This window comes from Oryzias latipes, chromosome 12 (assembly GCF_002234675.1).
Source record: "Oryzias latipes chromosome 12, ASM223467v1".
NCBI classification, from domain to species: Eukaryota; Metazoa; Chordata; class Actinopteri; order Beloniformes; family Adrianichthyidae; genus Oryzias; species Oryzias latipes.
The window spans coordinates 15,520,271-15,535,312 of record NC_019870.2 but is presented as its reverse complement, the minus strand read 5'-3'; the positions used below and the strand labels follow the sequence as shown (position 1 = coordinate 15,535,312).

At 37.6% G+C, this 15,042-nt stretch overlaps 1 protein-coding gene across 2 annotated transcripts in view; it reads right to left on the bottom strand.

Moving 5' to 3' along the window:
* The window catches only part of sh2d3c (SH2 domain containing 3C), a 59,384-nt gene that overhangs the window by 44,185 nt on the left and 157 nt on the right, over nt 1-15,042 (bottom strand). For both annotated transcript variants that reach the window (XM_011481882.3, XM_011481881.3), the window contains exons 2-4: nt 10,993-11,259; nt 10,463-10,892; nt 8,114-8,153 (exon numbers count right to left, since the gene is read on the bottom strand). In XM_011481882.3, the coding sequence (XP_011480184.1) occupies nt 8,114-8,153; nt 10,463-10,892; nt 10,993-11,259 (737 nt within the window). The remainder of the gene's footprint in view (nt 1-8,113; nt 8,154-10,462; nt 10,893-10,992; nt 11,260-15,042) is intronic.

The following is a 15,042-nucleotide window of genomic DNA, read 5'->3' as shown; positions in this document are numbered from 1 at the left end:
GTGGCTGTATGCAACGGTGTGTCCAAAACGCTGTGCAGGCTGCAGCTAGACAGCTCATTAGAAGCTGAAACACAGAGGCAGGTGTTTCCAGGATAACAGGGGGGGGGCGATTTTCACCGGCCCATTTCACAGGGACAGATACACACAAGTGCACATAGCAGCAGGGATATGTCAGGTGGGGTGGGGCTCCGTCTCCAGAGGCCTTATTTAGTGAGTGACATCACTGAGGACGCTTCACCGTGGCAACACAGCCAGGGAGCATTGATGGCGTCCAAAATTCTGACACTGCACTTAGTTCAGCCTGCAGGAAAGCTGAATGTATCAGAAATGGAGGTGGGGAGTGTAATGCAACCATTCTGACAAAAATCCGAAGCCCTCTTTTTGTTGTACGAGCAGCCGACAAACGCACAGATGCTGCATCAGGCGAGGCCTGTAATCAGATTTCTAATTTATATGGTAGTGGGTCATCGGGGGAAAAAAGAAGGGGAGGAGGCAAAAAAAAAATCCAATCACAGGGTGGATTCATTAAGTACAGCGTCTCCTCTTAATGTAACCTCAAACCATGCAGTGCTGGATTAGACAGATTACACAGCGGGTACACATATAATCTCTACAGACACTTTGCTCTCCTTCGCTCAATCCCTAATAACGGCGAAACCCAACAAGGATCACAGAGCCTAGAGGAGGTCACATCTGGCAGCTGTGCCACAATCCACCCTAATTTCAACCCTAAATACCAGGGTGATGAGAAAGAGAAGCATCACAACGAATCTGATGACCAATCCAGTAACCTAGAAATAAACTCGTAGCAATGGGATTAATTATTATGGCTGTGGAACAGAGGTACAGAGGGGTTGACCTCTGATTGACAAGTTGCAGGTTCAGTTCCTTCTCTGCCTGCCCATTTTTCAAGTGTCCTTTGGAGGAACACATAACCCGTCATTTCTTTATTGCTGCTAGTGGTCTGGCTAGCAACTTGCAGTTCTGCCACCATCAGATTTTGTTTGCAAGGATGAACGGGACTTGGTAAATGGTAAATGGCGTATACTTATATAGCGCTTTCTACTTTCTTACAAAGGCCCAAAGCGCTTTACAGTCACAGTCCCATTCTCCCATGCACACACACATTCACACACACATTCACACACACATTCACACACTGGCGGCGGCTCCGCTGAGAAGCAAGCCCCTTGGGCCTTAATGAAGGTAGAAGAGTCCTATATTAGTATGTGTATAGGTCTGATCTGTCACGCAAGAATAAAAACGTGTTGAAGTGCAAAGTGTGTGGTTTCTTGACCCATTGGCAAAAATGGAGAATTGGACTTGAGTAGTATTTCAGTCTAAGGCTGAGACCCAAACCTTGACATCACACCATCAAACTTAAGGCCGATACAAGACCAGGGTTCAATTGTTTGTGTTTGTTATAAGATATGAGTGTCAAACTTCTTTGAGTTTACATGCAAGATAATTTGATCTCAAGTGGGCCAGAACAGAAAAGTAATTTCATAATATCAAATTATGTATTTACTGTATCAGAGAACAACTCCATTAAATAAGGGTTCAGCTTTTGTTCAAAAGCATAACATTCACACACCTAAAAGTTCTGTTTATGTCTATGACAGAAAAGCCTCCTCACAAAGATACAAAGTCCTAAGGATGCACAAAATCTTTGCAGTGAGAGGAGACAATTTAAGTTGCCCTGGCAACAGATACTGTGTCCATACGGGAACACATAGATAGACTGGACCAATGATCCCATGTTTTTTTCAGGAATTTAGAAAAGTGAAAATGAAACCTGAAATGGGTCAGCCATAATGACTGGATGCTACATTGGTCAACTCAGCAACATTCTGAAAATGACCAAATGCTGCTTATTCCACCCGTGGGTCCATCCCTCCAGCTAATCAAAAAACTAAACTAAACAGAAAAAAAACGTTTTTATGCAATAATTTTATCTTTCATAAAACTAAAACCATCAATTTTCCAACCTGCTTAATCCATTCTGGGGTCATAGGGAAGCTAGAGCTTATCCCATCTGATTCACAATGTACCTTTGTATCATGTCATGAAAAAAAGAAAAAGAAAGCATTATCACTCAAAGGTTTTTGCTATCAGGTTCCAAATATCTTTTTAAAGTTGCAAAGCTGGAATTTTCAGTATTGTGGTTAGACTACTTTCTTTCAAAACTTGCTTTCATTGGTCATTTGAGGTACTGCAAAATTTGGTAGCCTGCTTGTGGGTTCACTTCGGGAATAGAGTGGGTGGGGGGGTTGGTCCAATTTACCAGGACATGTTCGCCCTTTAACTATTGATCACACGGCATGTCTGTTATTTCGAATCAAATACCATCTGGAGCATTAATTAGCAGTTTCTGTCTGCAGTTCATCAAGGCAATAAAACTGTTGCTCCAACGCCTGATATTCCACCTGTTTTTTTCAGGACACACCGTTTCTGTGGCTTTTAACATGCATTTATTCCCCCCTCATACCACCATTTAAATGCTAATGCTATTTTGCTTGCCATCCACCTGGTGCAATATTCCTCTATCACAGAAACCGAATTGCTGCAATCTCACCACAAGAGTTTCTATTCACTTCTATAAACAAATAGGATAAACTTTTTCTCAGAATATTTCACACTCTGTGACCACTTTTTCTGCTTTGACCACCACATTATTATGGCTTATGAGGTTGCCACACAGGGTAATGAGTATATTTTATCAAGCTAAGAACAAGTTAATTGGGTTGATTACAGTAGCTTGCATCTCCTACTTCAGTTTATTTAGGTGGAAACGCATGTACATTGCATTTTTTGACTCAAACATTTATTTTATTGACCCGCGTGGCAAATACTTGGACAAAAATAAAGGACCGCTTGAGTTGTTTAAGAGAACCGTTTTTATTCTATGATGGCAACCACTCCAATATACACTCACCAGCTACTTCATGAGGTACACCTCTCCAACTGCTCATTAACGCAAATTTCCAATTAGCCAATCACATGACGGCAACTTAATGCATTTAAGCATGTAGGTCAAGATGATCTTCTTTTTGTATTTTTACTTCTTTCTTTCTCCAACTCTCCTCTTCAGCATTCCCTCTTTATGATCTTAAAATCATAATTTCTCCAGGCTGCATCCCCCTGCATTCCTTCCCTTGTCTCTTGCCCTCTTATGCGTCTGATCAATAGTCTAACCTCCTTCCTGCAACCTTGTCTTTTCTGTGATCCTTCTGTCTGCTTTCTCCCCTGCCCTTTCCCTCCCCTCCATGGACATCCATCCACTTTCCCCTCCTTCCAGCCTTCTATCTCCACATCGCCTCCCCTGCTCAGAGGCGGTCTTCAGTTAAATATTAATTAGTGAGCCTCGGCCCCCCCGGCTGATAAGGAGGACAATGGAGAATCCCTGAGTGTGTCTGGGAGCATCCTACTAATGAAAGTGTGTCTTTATCTGGGCGTGAAAAGGAGAGATATGTGATAGAGTGAGAGGAAAACGCGTGGAAGTGAAAGTGTGAGCAGGAGATGAAGAGATGTACACTGATGGTGGATGAAGATCAAACGTGCAAACACATCTGCAAATCTGTCAACGTGCACCCATGTCTAAAAGCAAAGAACGGGCTTCACTGGGGGGGGGGGGGGGGGGGAGCAGTTAATGATTTGTATATTCTGTGTGTGCATCTGATTGTGTGCTTTCATGGGGTTAACACCCATTGGTTTATCCACTTTGAACCCCAGATATATGTGATTAAAGCTGCCATCATGGAAACCAATGGACTAACCATGTTGGGGGAAGTGTTTGAGATGTGTTGAGCAATTCAGGTTTGAGTGTGAAATGAAGCCATTTTCAAATCTGCTGTCTTCCTGCAATCGCATCAAAATGACTTTGTGTTACTGTGGCAACGAGACACATATTTAACATAAATTAACCAGTGTGTAAAGGAGAGTATGACTCCATAAGTTCCTTCTTCTGTGATGACCTTGATGAGGGTGGCAAGCTCCTAGAAACAATCAAATATTGGTTTATTATTTATCTGCAGGTAGAAGAGTACTATCTTTATTATATACAAATCTCCACATTCATTTATGGATTTTAAATAGTGGTGTATTGATTTCTTTTAACTATGGTTTGATCTTTATCATAATTTGTGGTTGCTGATACGATTAACCCTTGTCCTATCCTATGGGGTCTAGGTCTTTCAGAGATAAATACCTGGATACTGAACAGTGCAGGTGAAGTTTTCCAGATTCCTTGATTTCTTGGAAGATAATCAAGTGTAAAATTAAATATGTGTACAAACAAACAAGTAAACAAGAATGAATGTAAAATCTATTCACATTTTAGTTTCATAAAGTCTGCCCACTGTTGTTTTTCCACATCAAAAGAATCCAAAGGGAACATTTATAGAACATTCTACCACACTGTATGGTCACACACCTTTGCGAAATTCAAAGTGTTTCCACACTTTAAGCTGTAATGATGGCTGATTCTTTTTTGCTGCATGTGTCTTCTGTGATGAAAATAAACTATACAATATCTCAAATTAAATGGCATATACCAATTGTGATTACAATAAATCTACTTCAATGTGAAATGGTTTTGTAATGATAGAGGTCAACTCGATTAACAACTTTCCTCAGACAGATCAATCTGGCTGATTGGGATATAAATCGATTAATTAATTAATTAACCAAATAATTGTTAAACCCCTAATATTAAAGTAGACAAACTTTTTAAATATGACCTTCTAGCAGCATTTTACAAAAGCTTGCATAGGTTTCTGTGTTTAGTTGTGTCTGTAAATTGGGTTTTGTCAGAAGCTGAGGTGTGCCGTCCACTGTTACAAATTGCAGCCTCTGTAATTTACAGAGGGGCCACATTAATTCAGTGGACTGTAATAGTCTCACACACACATACATGCCCCCACTGGGCGCTGCTTTAATTTAATCAAGCACCCACACTGACGCATACAGATTTTGGGAGTTTAAGCTGTTGGCATAATCAAAAACACGCATGCAACGGATCCCTCAAACCCACGCACACACACATGTTTTTTTTTCTTTTTCTGGAGCAGTGTGGTGTGTCCCCGACATATGTTAATAAACCTCAAATGAACCTCCCAGTTCCACCTCCCCCTCTTGCCCCCTCCTGTCAAAACACAACCAAACCACTAAACGGGAGACAAAGCAAGGCTGAGCTAAATGCAAAGAATAGATTAAACCCTAAAATGTGTAGCAAAACATGTAAATGTGGCACACTGAAACAAATAAAAAACACCAAAAGACTTCTAAAGTTCATTTAGTACAGTGTGGTTTGGATTTAACTTGACATAAAATCTTTTTTGATATTTCTTTTTGTAGAAGTCACCAAACCAGTGAGCTGTTAGAAATTAAAATTTACTCAAAAAGTTGCTCTTGAATGACTTAAATACAATTTCTCAGTATTGATGTCTCCGTATGTGAGTGTATCTCTAAAGATGCCTGTGAAGCTGAAGGCCTGGTCCACCACCAGGCACCATCAGGCCAACTCTTGATTTAAACATCAGCTGTCATAAATGTTTTAGAGAAATGAAGGGAGGAGGTGGCGGCAGAGGAGAGGGGGTGTTGGCAGCCTTTAGGGGATAGGGGGAAGTAGGAGTGGCTGGTTCAATTACAATTTGGGGGGCCAAAACAGTAGATTGAAGATTTTTCAGCAACTAAGAAAAGAAGAAAATTGCTAGCAGAGAAAAAAAATAGTTGATTGCTTTTTAGATTGTGTTTGCCATAAGTAAGAAATGTAAGGAAAATTTTAAAAATAACCATGTATTTTCAGGGCTCATTTCTCTGTGATATTAAAGTCTTGGAAATAGCCTTATTTCAAATATATCCTCCTCAAAAACAGCGTAAATGCCGGAGTTGTTAAGGCGTGGAAAATGTGTTGTGTCGCCGAGGCGTAAGCAGAAGTATTTCAAAAAACAGCTGCGTTGGAGCCGAATGTAGTTAAGTGATTGCTGAGGTGTGGTTCTTTGGCACAGCATTGACACTGAAAGGCTGTAATGCAGAGCAGCATATTATTTCTTTCCAATCCTGCTCCCCAGAGTCCAATGTCTCCTATATTTTACTTGTTTCCCTGCTTCAGTGATTCAAATACGGCTCTGCGAAGACTCAATGAGCTAAATCGGGTGTGTCAAAGCAGGGAAAAGGGTAAAAATGATCACTCTAGTGCTCCTTGAAGACTGATTTGAACTGTTCTATTGGCCAGGAGTGAGGCTTTCTGTAAGCACCAGATGAAAAAATACCCAAAATTAACCACTGTGAGACACTGCCAAAGAAGTATACATTCCTTTTACCTAATCAAACAATTTTTTCGCCTAAACCCAGGATAAAAAGGGATTAAATCTACCCATCACGAACATAAAAATAAACAAATAATGTCAAATCTTATCTTAATAGTAGCAAATTATAATTTTATTATTTAGGCCTGCTCTCTTTAGTCACAGCCAGTGAATCAGGTCATATCTATGCAGTCTTCTTCAAACTATTTCCTTTTAATTTGTGTTTGGCTGCAGTCAATGTGTTGTGGTCAAGGACAGTTCGAAATGTTTGTTTTACAAAAAGAAGACAAGTGTCAGGGTTACAGCAGAGGGCTTTCAAACAAAAGCTGCTGTCTATAATCAATACAAAATCCAATCTCCCTGACTGCTTCCATCTGCTCACTGCCCCCTTCTTTTTGCGTCATCGTCGTCTAATTTGTGTGTATTTTTTTTCTTTTTCATTTTAATTTATTTAGATATGTAGCATTTATTAAACCTTAATGTTAATGATTAAGATCACTGAACAAATTAAGAGCTTAACGATCTCATAAGGGACAGATGGGCGGTTTGCCCCACCTGCTGGCTGCAGCACACACTGCTTACTGGCTAAAAAGTGCTGACACGGGTCTACCTCGCAGAAAATTCAATCAGCTAAATAGCAGGATGAATTAAGCTAAATGGAGAGGGAACCTGCTGATATGAGAAAAAGCTATGAAGAATAACTGCTTAGAAGTAAACAAACTCACAATAAAAACTCCGTCCAATAATATTTGGGAGGAGGTGATGGTATACTGTATCCTCTCAAGCCGAAAAACCATGACTAACAGTAAAAGTTACAACATAACATGGTAAATTAAAAAAAAAACATTCTGTAGCTGAATGAAGCGGAAAAAGTTTGGGCTTCATTCAGGAGAAAAAAAATGAAAAAACTACTTTAAAAGTTTTAGTGCCACTTTCTAAACCAGATATTTATTTTAGAATCTGTTTTTTTCTACTCTTAAAATTCTACAAGAACCACAAACTGATTCAAGTTGAATCACTATTGCTAATTTATAATGCTCACAAATGTGTGTGATTAGCCTACAAACACTGTATTTACACACAGAATATTTATGCTTACTGAAAATAAAAGATTTATTCTACGTGAAACGCTGTGCTCTTAAAGGTTTTAGTGTGGCATAGTTTTAGTAACTAAACCAGATGCAAAAGCAAACAAGAACTTGTTTTTTTTATTTTAAATGTACATTTTTTTAAATCAATTTTTCTTTTGTAACATCAATAAAGATTTATTCAAATCGGTGCTAAAACTCTCAAACCTTGAAAAAAATTTAGTTTTTTGAGAGGTTTAACATACTTTCCATTATAAGCAGACTATTTCAAGTAAAACACTAAGATTAAAAAATGTTTTTTAGCCCTACACGGTTTTTGAAAATGGTTTTGCGAGAGCAATGATTTCCTTAGTACAATCTACAGTAAATAACTTAATCACCGTTGTTCAGCTTTTTGAGTTGCCTCCATTTTCCAGCTAAATTTACTTCAACGTTTATAAGTTAGCTTTAGCAGCTTTTGTTTTTTTTTTTGTTTTTTTTTAGCTAATGAAGCGTTTCATTGTGCTTAGTGTTATCTTTTTTATTGTAATTTTCACTTGTCTTGTCTGGCAGCTGAGCAAACAGATGACAGCCTGTGATGAATAGTTTACTCTTACAACAGGGGATTATCAAGTTTTAGACACATGCGGGGTATATTTGTGTAAACCCCTGTTGTATTATAGGCTAAGCCTTTTATAATATGTGTGCCTTTAAAAACAAAGAACCAAGCTGACTTACTTGCACATTTTCTGCCTGGTTCTCATCTTGCTCAGTGTGGCTGAAACAGTAGAGAAAAGAAGAGTGATTGTCAACATGAGTGAACTGAATGGGGATAAAATAGTGGGTAATGTGGGCACTGTAACAAAAGGAATAAAGGCAGTAAACCTCTGTTCAATTTACATATGCTTTGATGCACACTTGTCTTTTTTTGTTTGATCTGTTCTTCTAACAGGTGTGTGATAACACAAAAAAAAGATCCTTGTATTCTCGGGACTGTCAGCTGCAGGCTTTCAACTAAAAGATACAGTTCCTTCTCATGGAAAAGATACTGCAAACCCCAGTGATCTTCTCCTGTTGCTCAATATGGCTTCTAAAAATGTTTCTGGCACCATAACTCACTCTTTAGCATTTTTGAAGGATCCCTATCATGTGTCAAAGCCCCACTGTGCAGCGGTTCCCAAAGCCCTGCTGGGGTACTCCTGTGTAGCCTTTGTAGTCCAGAGCTAGAGAAAGCTAAATGCTTAATTGGGATCTTGGGCAACTCTTAGCTGCATGTTCTGCCTCATGGGGCCAAAAGCAAAGTTGTATTACACACGCATACAAAGAGGTCAAATCAAAGTACCTCATTACGGCAGTGTGCAGCTATCCGGGAAGTGCAGCTTGAAAAGGGCTTGAAAAAATTCCACGCAAAAAAATCCCATCTTTGTTATTTGCAAATTAAATTATGTCAATATATGCTTAAACTGAAAAGGTTCCAATGCTCCCCAGACCAGAAAATGATATATTTACCTGAAAAGCACTCTTAGAAAATCAATAGAAACTAACAAAACCAGCAGAGGTTTTTGCTTAAAAAAAAAAAGTCTTAAAAAATGTAAATCTATAACTGAAACATCAAAATGATCTTTTATTATTAGCATTAGACAGTTTTGCTGAAATTAAACAAACCATGCAAGGTACTTTTTTGTGGTGAAACAATTTTTGATTTGATTAAACCAAACCAAAAAAGATTCAAGAATGCCTAACAAGGAGCTGCAAGGATCTGTTTCAGACAGTCTCTGGTAAAGAGGAGCACAACTGCACTGTGGACATGGATGGACAGGCTGAGAGTCTGATTTATGGTGGAACTGACAGAAGGGGGAAGTTCTTTGTTGTGTCTACATGTAACCCGCAGCAAGCACCACACAGCTTTATCTCTTGTGCTCCCCGAGCTGCAGTCACAGACATATGCATGGTTCTATGTACACAAACATGCAACACAAAACTCAATTTTCCTTTAGCATGTCAAAAGAAATGAGTAAACACAACATGCTTTCCTAAGAACGTGTGGGAAAAATGAGGTTGCTTTTCCATCTTGTGTCTGATAACTTTGTTAATAAATCATTTGTGCTTTGTGTCCAAAAATAGAAAAAAGATACCACGTGAAATCATCCATCCCACAAGTAAGCAGCAGTTTTCTTGCAGAAAATAATCGATAAAAGAAATCAATGTTAAGCTCCTTTAAAAAAAAAGTAGAGGAATGAATTCTGTTAACTGCTGACTGTATCCCCATCATCTGAGAGGAATCTTTCCTGTGGGCCCAAAATAATTCTTCAAAGTTTTTAGCAGGTTAAAATATCTGGATTTGTCCAGAAAATGTATCTTCTAAATCAGCTACAGTGATTTGGGTCCATAATTATCTCAAAAAAATTACAAAAAGCTGTTTCATGGAGATTAATATGGCAAATAAGGCAAAGATTTGTTATACCTCCTTTGAGATTTTTGTATTTTAAATGCAGGATATAAAAATTAGTACAATGATAGTTTCTGGACAAAGAGCATTTTCGCTTTAGCTCCTTCTCTCCTCTTTGTCTGACAGCCTCATAAATATTTCACAGATTGAACTAAAGTGGCAGTTTGATGCAACATGTTGTTTTTTTTATTTCATATTGTAAAATAAAAAAAATTGAATTTTAGGATCATAATGATTATGTGAAAACATTGGAATCAGAGTATACATTATGACATAATGCATTAAACCAGATTGAGATGAACTGTAATTTACTACAGGCTTATAAATGCTCCAGTTGGCACTGTTGATGTACAGCGATTTCATGTACATTTTTTATTTGTGCCCCACATTCTGATCAGAATAACCTTTCGATTATATTTTTATCAATTCTGTTAAAATTAATGACTAATTTTGTAAAAGAATTATAAGAAATTTTCAAGCACCTCTGTTAATAGGTACATTTATAAAATGTAGTACATTTACTTAAATACGTTTGTGTAAATTAACCTTTATACATGATAAGGGAAGCACAGGGGAAAACAGTTAGATGCCACACTAAATTTCTTTGTTTAAAAAGTGAATAAAATAGTTCAATTCACCTGGTTAGGTTTAATGAGTCATGCTGTTTCTTCTCTTCTTTACTGTCCTCTTCCTTTGGAGGAGAAGGGGGCGTGGTTTCTGAGCATCCACCTCCTTGAGTTTCATCTCTTTCTTGGTCCAGATCTGCTGAAGCAGCTTCTTCCTCTGATTGGACTTTATCCGTCAGACCACCAGGGGGCAGCAGATCTTCACAGAGACTCGGTGCAGGTGCATTGCTGTGGTCTGTACTTTCACCTGCAGGCTCAGACTGTATTTTAGAGGTAGGTGGGGATTCCAATTTGAGCTCCATCCTGTTTGTAGTAGGTATTTCCTCCTCATCCACTCTGCACGGCACTCCTGTGGGTGTTGAAGGAGGACAACCCTGGTCTCCTGAGGACTTCTGGCTTTTCTTCTGGTTGTTGCTTTTTTCTCTGCTCTTCTTGAGATCTCCTGGCAAAGAGAAGAAAATATATATTATTTTTCAGAAATAAATGTTTAAATTTAGGTCTTTAAAGAACGATTGTGTTCATTCGTGATTTCTGCTGCTAACCTTTATCACCCTTTTCCTTCTTCTTACTCAGCAGCCGGGGCAACGTGCACATGTGGGAATAGTCTTCAGTGGAGCGGATGTAGCTGGCGGTGCGAGGACGCATGGCCTCCATGTCATCCTGGACCGTTTTAGGAACTGGACTGAGTCTCTCCGAAGCCCCATGCTCACTCCCATGGCCAGGAAAACCCCCTGCTCCGGCTCTGGACTTGGAGGCTTTTTTGTCATTGGAGCGCCAAAAAGAGTTCAAATTGCCAAACCACTTGAAAGCTTGGAAAGAGGGGAGAGGAGTCAGTTTGTTTTGACAGCTATGCAGTTAGATGTTGATCATAAAAACACATTTTTTTTCATCCCTTATTTATGCAGCATTTTGGCAGTATACTATTTATTTGATGTTTTCCTGACTAATAGCTTTAAATATAGGCATTTTCCCCATAAAGCATCTTGTTTGGACCTCTTTACATTTTTCTTGCTCAAGCACTTTTATGCAATATTTAGCTTCGGTGAAGAAATATAACATTTTAAATAATTTCTTTGAGTCACTTTACGATGCAGAACAGATGGAAGACATTTCCCACCAGAATACACCAAAGATTTCTCTAGACTCAAAGGTTCAGACCCTCCAAAGCTCCAGTGTGAATGGTTACCTTTCCTTTACCCCCTCTGGTGGATTCAAAACTTTTAAATAATGAAATGAGAACATTCAGCACTCAATTAGGATTCCACTCAGTTAATACATCAATGCTTAATAATTCAACTGGATATTTCTCATTTGCATATTTAATACACATCTCTCTTTGTTGATTAATTTTCTATTTATTCAGTTTTGTATTAATACTCTTCCCAAATTTTGCCTGTCTTTACTCTCTTTTCAAGGATTTCTCCATGGTGAATTTCTTTGTGCTTTAGCATGTTAACGGCCTCCCTGTCAGTGCTACAGGGGCAAAGTAAAGAAAATTCAGGTCTTCCTTCTTGTGGCTGCCAAATTCATTTCATAGGGTTTACAAACACTCAAAAAAAATTACTGAATAAAATAATAGTTTTTTTTGTAATCATTACCATGTTTTTTTCTTTAATCTTAATGTTTTTGCAAAAATGTGGATTTAGGAGCAAACAGTCGGTCGTCTATGCTTGGGACTGGTGAAATTAAGAAGTGTATCTGCAGTTCTGCTTGTGTAACTCTGCTTATTGGATTTAATCAAATTGGAAGGTTTTTGTTTCTTGTTCTGTTTTGATTTTTTGTGGAGGGTGATAAAAACAGCTCCAAAAATATTGCTGGGCATTTAAAAATGATGTCACATTTCCATGTTAAGAACAATTTTAGAAATATGATTATTTATAATAACATAAGATACAATATTTACAAATATAAATCTGAATTATACGGGGATGCACTTTGGTGTGTTGCGGAATTACATTTAATTGAAACAAAATGCGTGTTTACATATGACAAATGTGTGTCGGATGTTTTCATGTGTTTCTATGTGTATCTATGTGTGTAGTTCTGTGTGTCTATGGGTATCTGACACTAAAGGTGTACTCTTTAGAGAGGGAATAGATCTTGAAGGGGGGTTCTAAAGCTTTAGTAAGTTGTAGTAATACATTTGATTTAGGGCATGAGGATGAGAATTTATAATTTACTCACTCCCTTTTGGATGGTTCTTGTAATTTTTATTTTATATCTTGTCCAAAATTAAATATAAATAAAATCTTCATCATGTAGGGAGCTGGTTGTCACATTGCTAATTGCGTCAACTGTAGAGTTCACGCTGACTTGTCTTTGCTATACAGCAATCAAGAAAACATCTTTCTCATTTTGCAGCAAAAATTGGTTATAGTATTTCCTTCAAACAAGAGGTTGTAAGGAGCAGTATTTCATCATTTTCCTGGGTCTCGTGTGAGGATTGTGAATTTTGGTTTGGTTTTTGTCAGTTTTGTGGTCCTGTTCGGTTTTGAATTGTCCCTTTCGTCAGTCACACCAGTTTCAGGTTTTGTCATGATTCACAGCTATTTTCATTTCAGGTTATTGCCCGCAGTGTCTAGTTTTCAGTTCTTCCTTGTCACGTCATCTGTTGAATCTCTTATTTTGCTTCCAGTGTTTTGTCGTGCTTCAGTTTATTTATTAATAATTTTCATTTCTGCCACCAAGCCCAGCTTCCTGCATATTCGGTCGTACACCACCAATTTCTGACAGTAATTTTTTGTTTGCCTCAAAGTTGAGTCTTGTCATCTGGACTTAAAAACCTTTCTGGAAATGTTTTACCTTCTCGCCCTTGTAGCTTCATCAGTCTGACGGTGTTTGAGGTTTTCTTTTTTTTATTAATTTACAGACCTCCAGGTTAATCGTATGTTTAACCCCTTAATGCCTGACCTTATTTCCAATGAAATAAAAAAGAAAATCTTTCTATATTTTCCTTTCAAGGTGATGCTGAATTAAATGGAGTCCTGCATTAAATGGTACATTGTAAATAAGTGGCACATGGCACAGGGGTTAAAATCAAATATCTATCAAAAACGCTTTAAGATTGTCCAAGTTTAACCCATGAATTAGCTAACTTTGGTCTGGTTGTTTTAGTGTGTCACAGCAAGAGACATCTTTTTAAAGAATCTATTCACAGGTTCAAATAAAAATATAGAACTTTGGTGCAAAAACATGGAAACACTGTCAAAATAGTGGGATTCAGGCCATCATTGGAGTTCTGTCTTGTATGAATTTGTAGCTACGCTTAATCAATTGAAAAATAAGTGATTCAATAAAATTAAAAATGTGGGTGTGGTAAAAAGGCGTTTTTAGTATATTAGATTCTTTAACTTTTTCAATCCTGTGGTAGACGTCTATTGTACATAACCGTGCACACGTTTAAAAAGTAAAATAATAGTAAACTAAACTTTGTGAAGTATTTTCATTACATCAAAGGAAGAAATGTGTTATGACCCTTTGAATGCTTAGGTTTCAAACTCTAAGCAAAGGTTTGGTTGAATATTTGACTTTTTGTCAGTTTTGATTATAATTGGACATCATTTGAAGCTTGTACTGATAAACAATGTTTAGTTACTATCCAGAAAGTAGTTGCTAGAGGGCTTTATAAGTTTTTCTAATAGATCATAAACCAATGTTCAAATTCTAATGAGTAGGGAAAAGTAAGTAGACTGAAATGCCGTTCATGTCTTGTGTTGTTGGACAGGAATGTTAAAAGAAATCTTTTAAAAAGGCTGTCATCATTCATGACAAGAGTAAATATTTCATTTGTGTGGCGTAAAAGTAAAAGTCACAGTGTTGGCAACAAAGTGTGTAATTTTTAAAGGGTGAAGCAAGACATTGCGAATCCTGTTGGGTTTTGGTCAGACACAAATAGGCTCATTTAGCTCTTTTGGTGTTTATGGTTGCAGACACCTGGTCTAAATAGAGAATTCATATATGATAAAACTGTCATGTGTGTATTTATGCAAAAAAATACATCTTTGATTGATATTAATGCTTTACTGAAATGGCCTAAGAACAAAAAGGGAAAGCCAATTGTGCACCAAGATGTTGGATTTTTACCTAATTTACAATAAAATGTATTTTAATGGTGAGCGATTTACACTAGAGTCAAAAATGTGAGAACCAACTACAATTTAATCTACATTTAGAGAAACTTGTTTTGTATGTGTCGCGTACCATGCAAACATAAAACCATCTGTGAATGTGTTTACCACAACCCATACCTGATACCTCCACTCACACCTAAACCACTTTAATCTTCTTTTCAGAAGCAAAAAGGATTATTATTTAGTATTAAAAAACAATTTACCCTCATTCTCTTAATGTTTTGTTGCAAACTGCAAACTGTATTTTATCTTTAAAGGGACAGAAGTAGTCAACCAGTCAATATTTGTTTTTCACTGAACTATTATTTGTTAGTATGTGGCTGGATGTGGTTTTTTTCTGTTCTAGGAACAGTGAAGTACTTATTTGAATACATACTTCGCTACCACTTAATACAATGAACTATTTCCGGCACTCTGTACATCTAATTAAAAAAACCAGTGTTAACTGACAAATTACAAAGG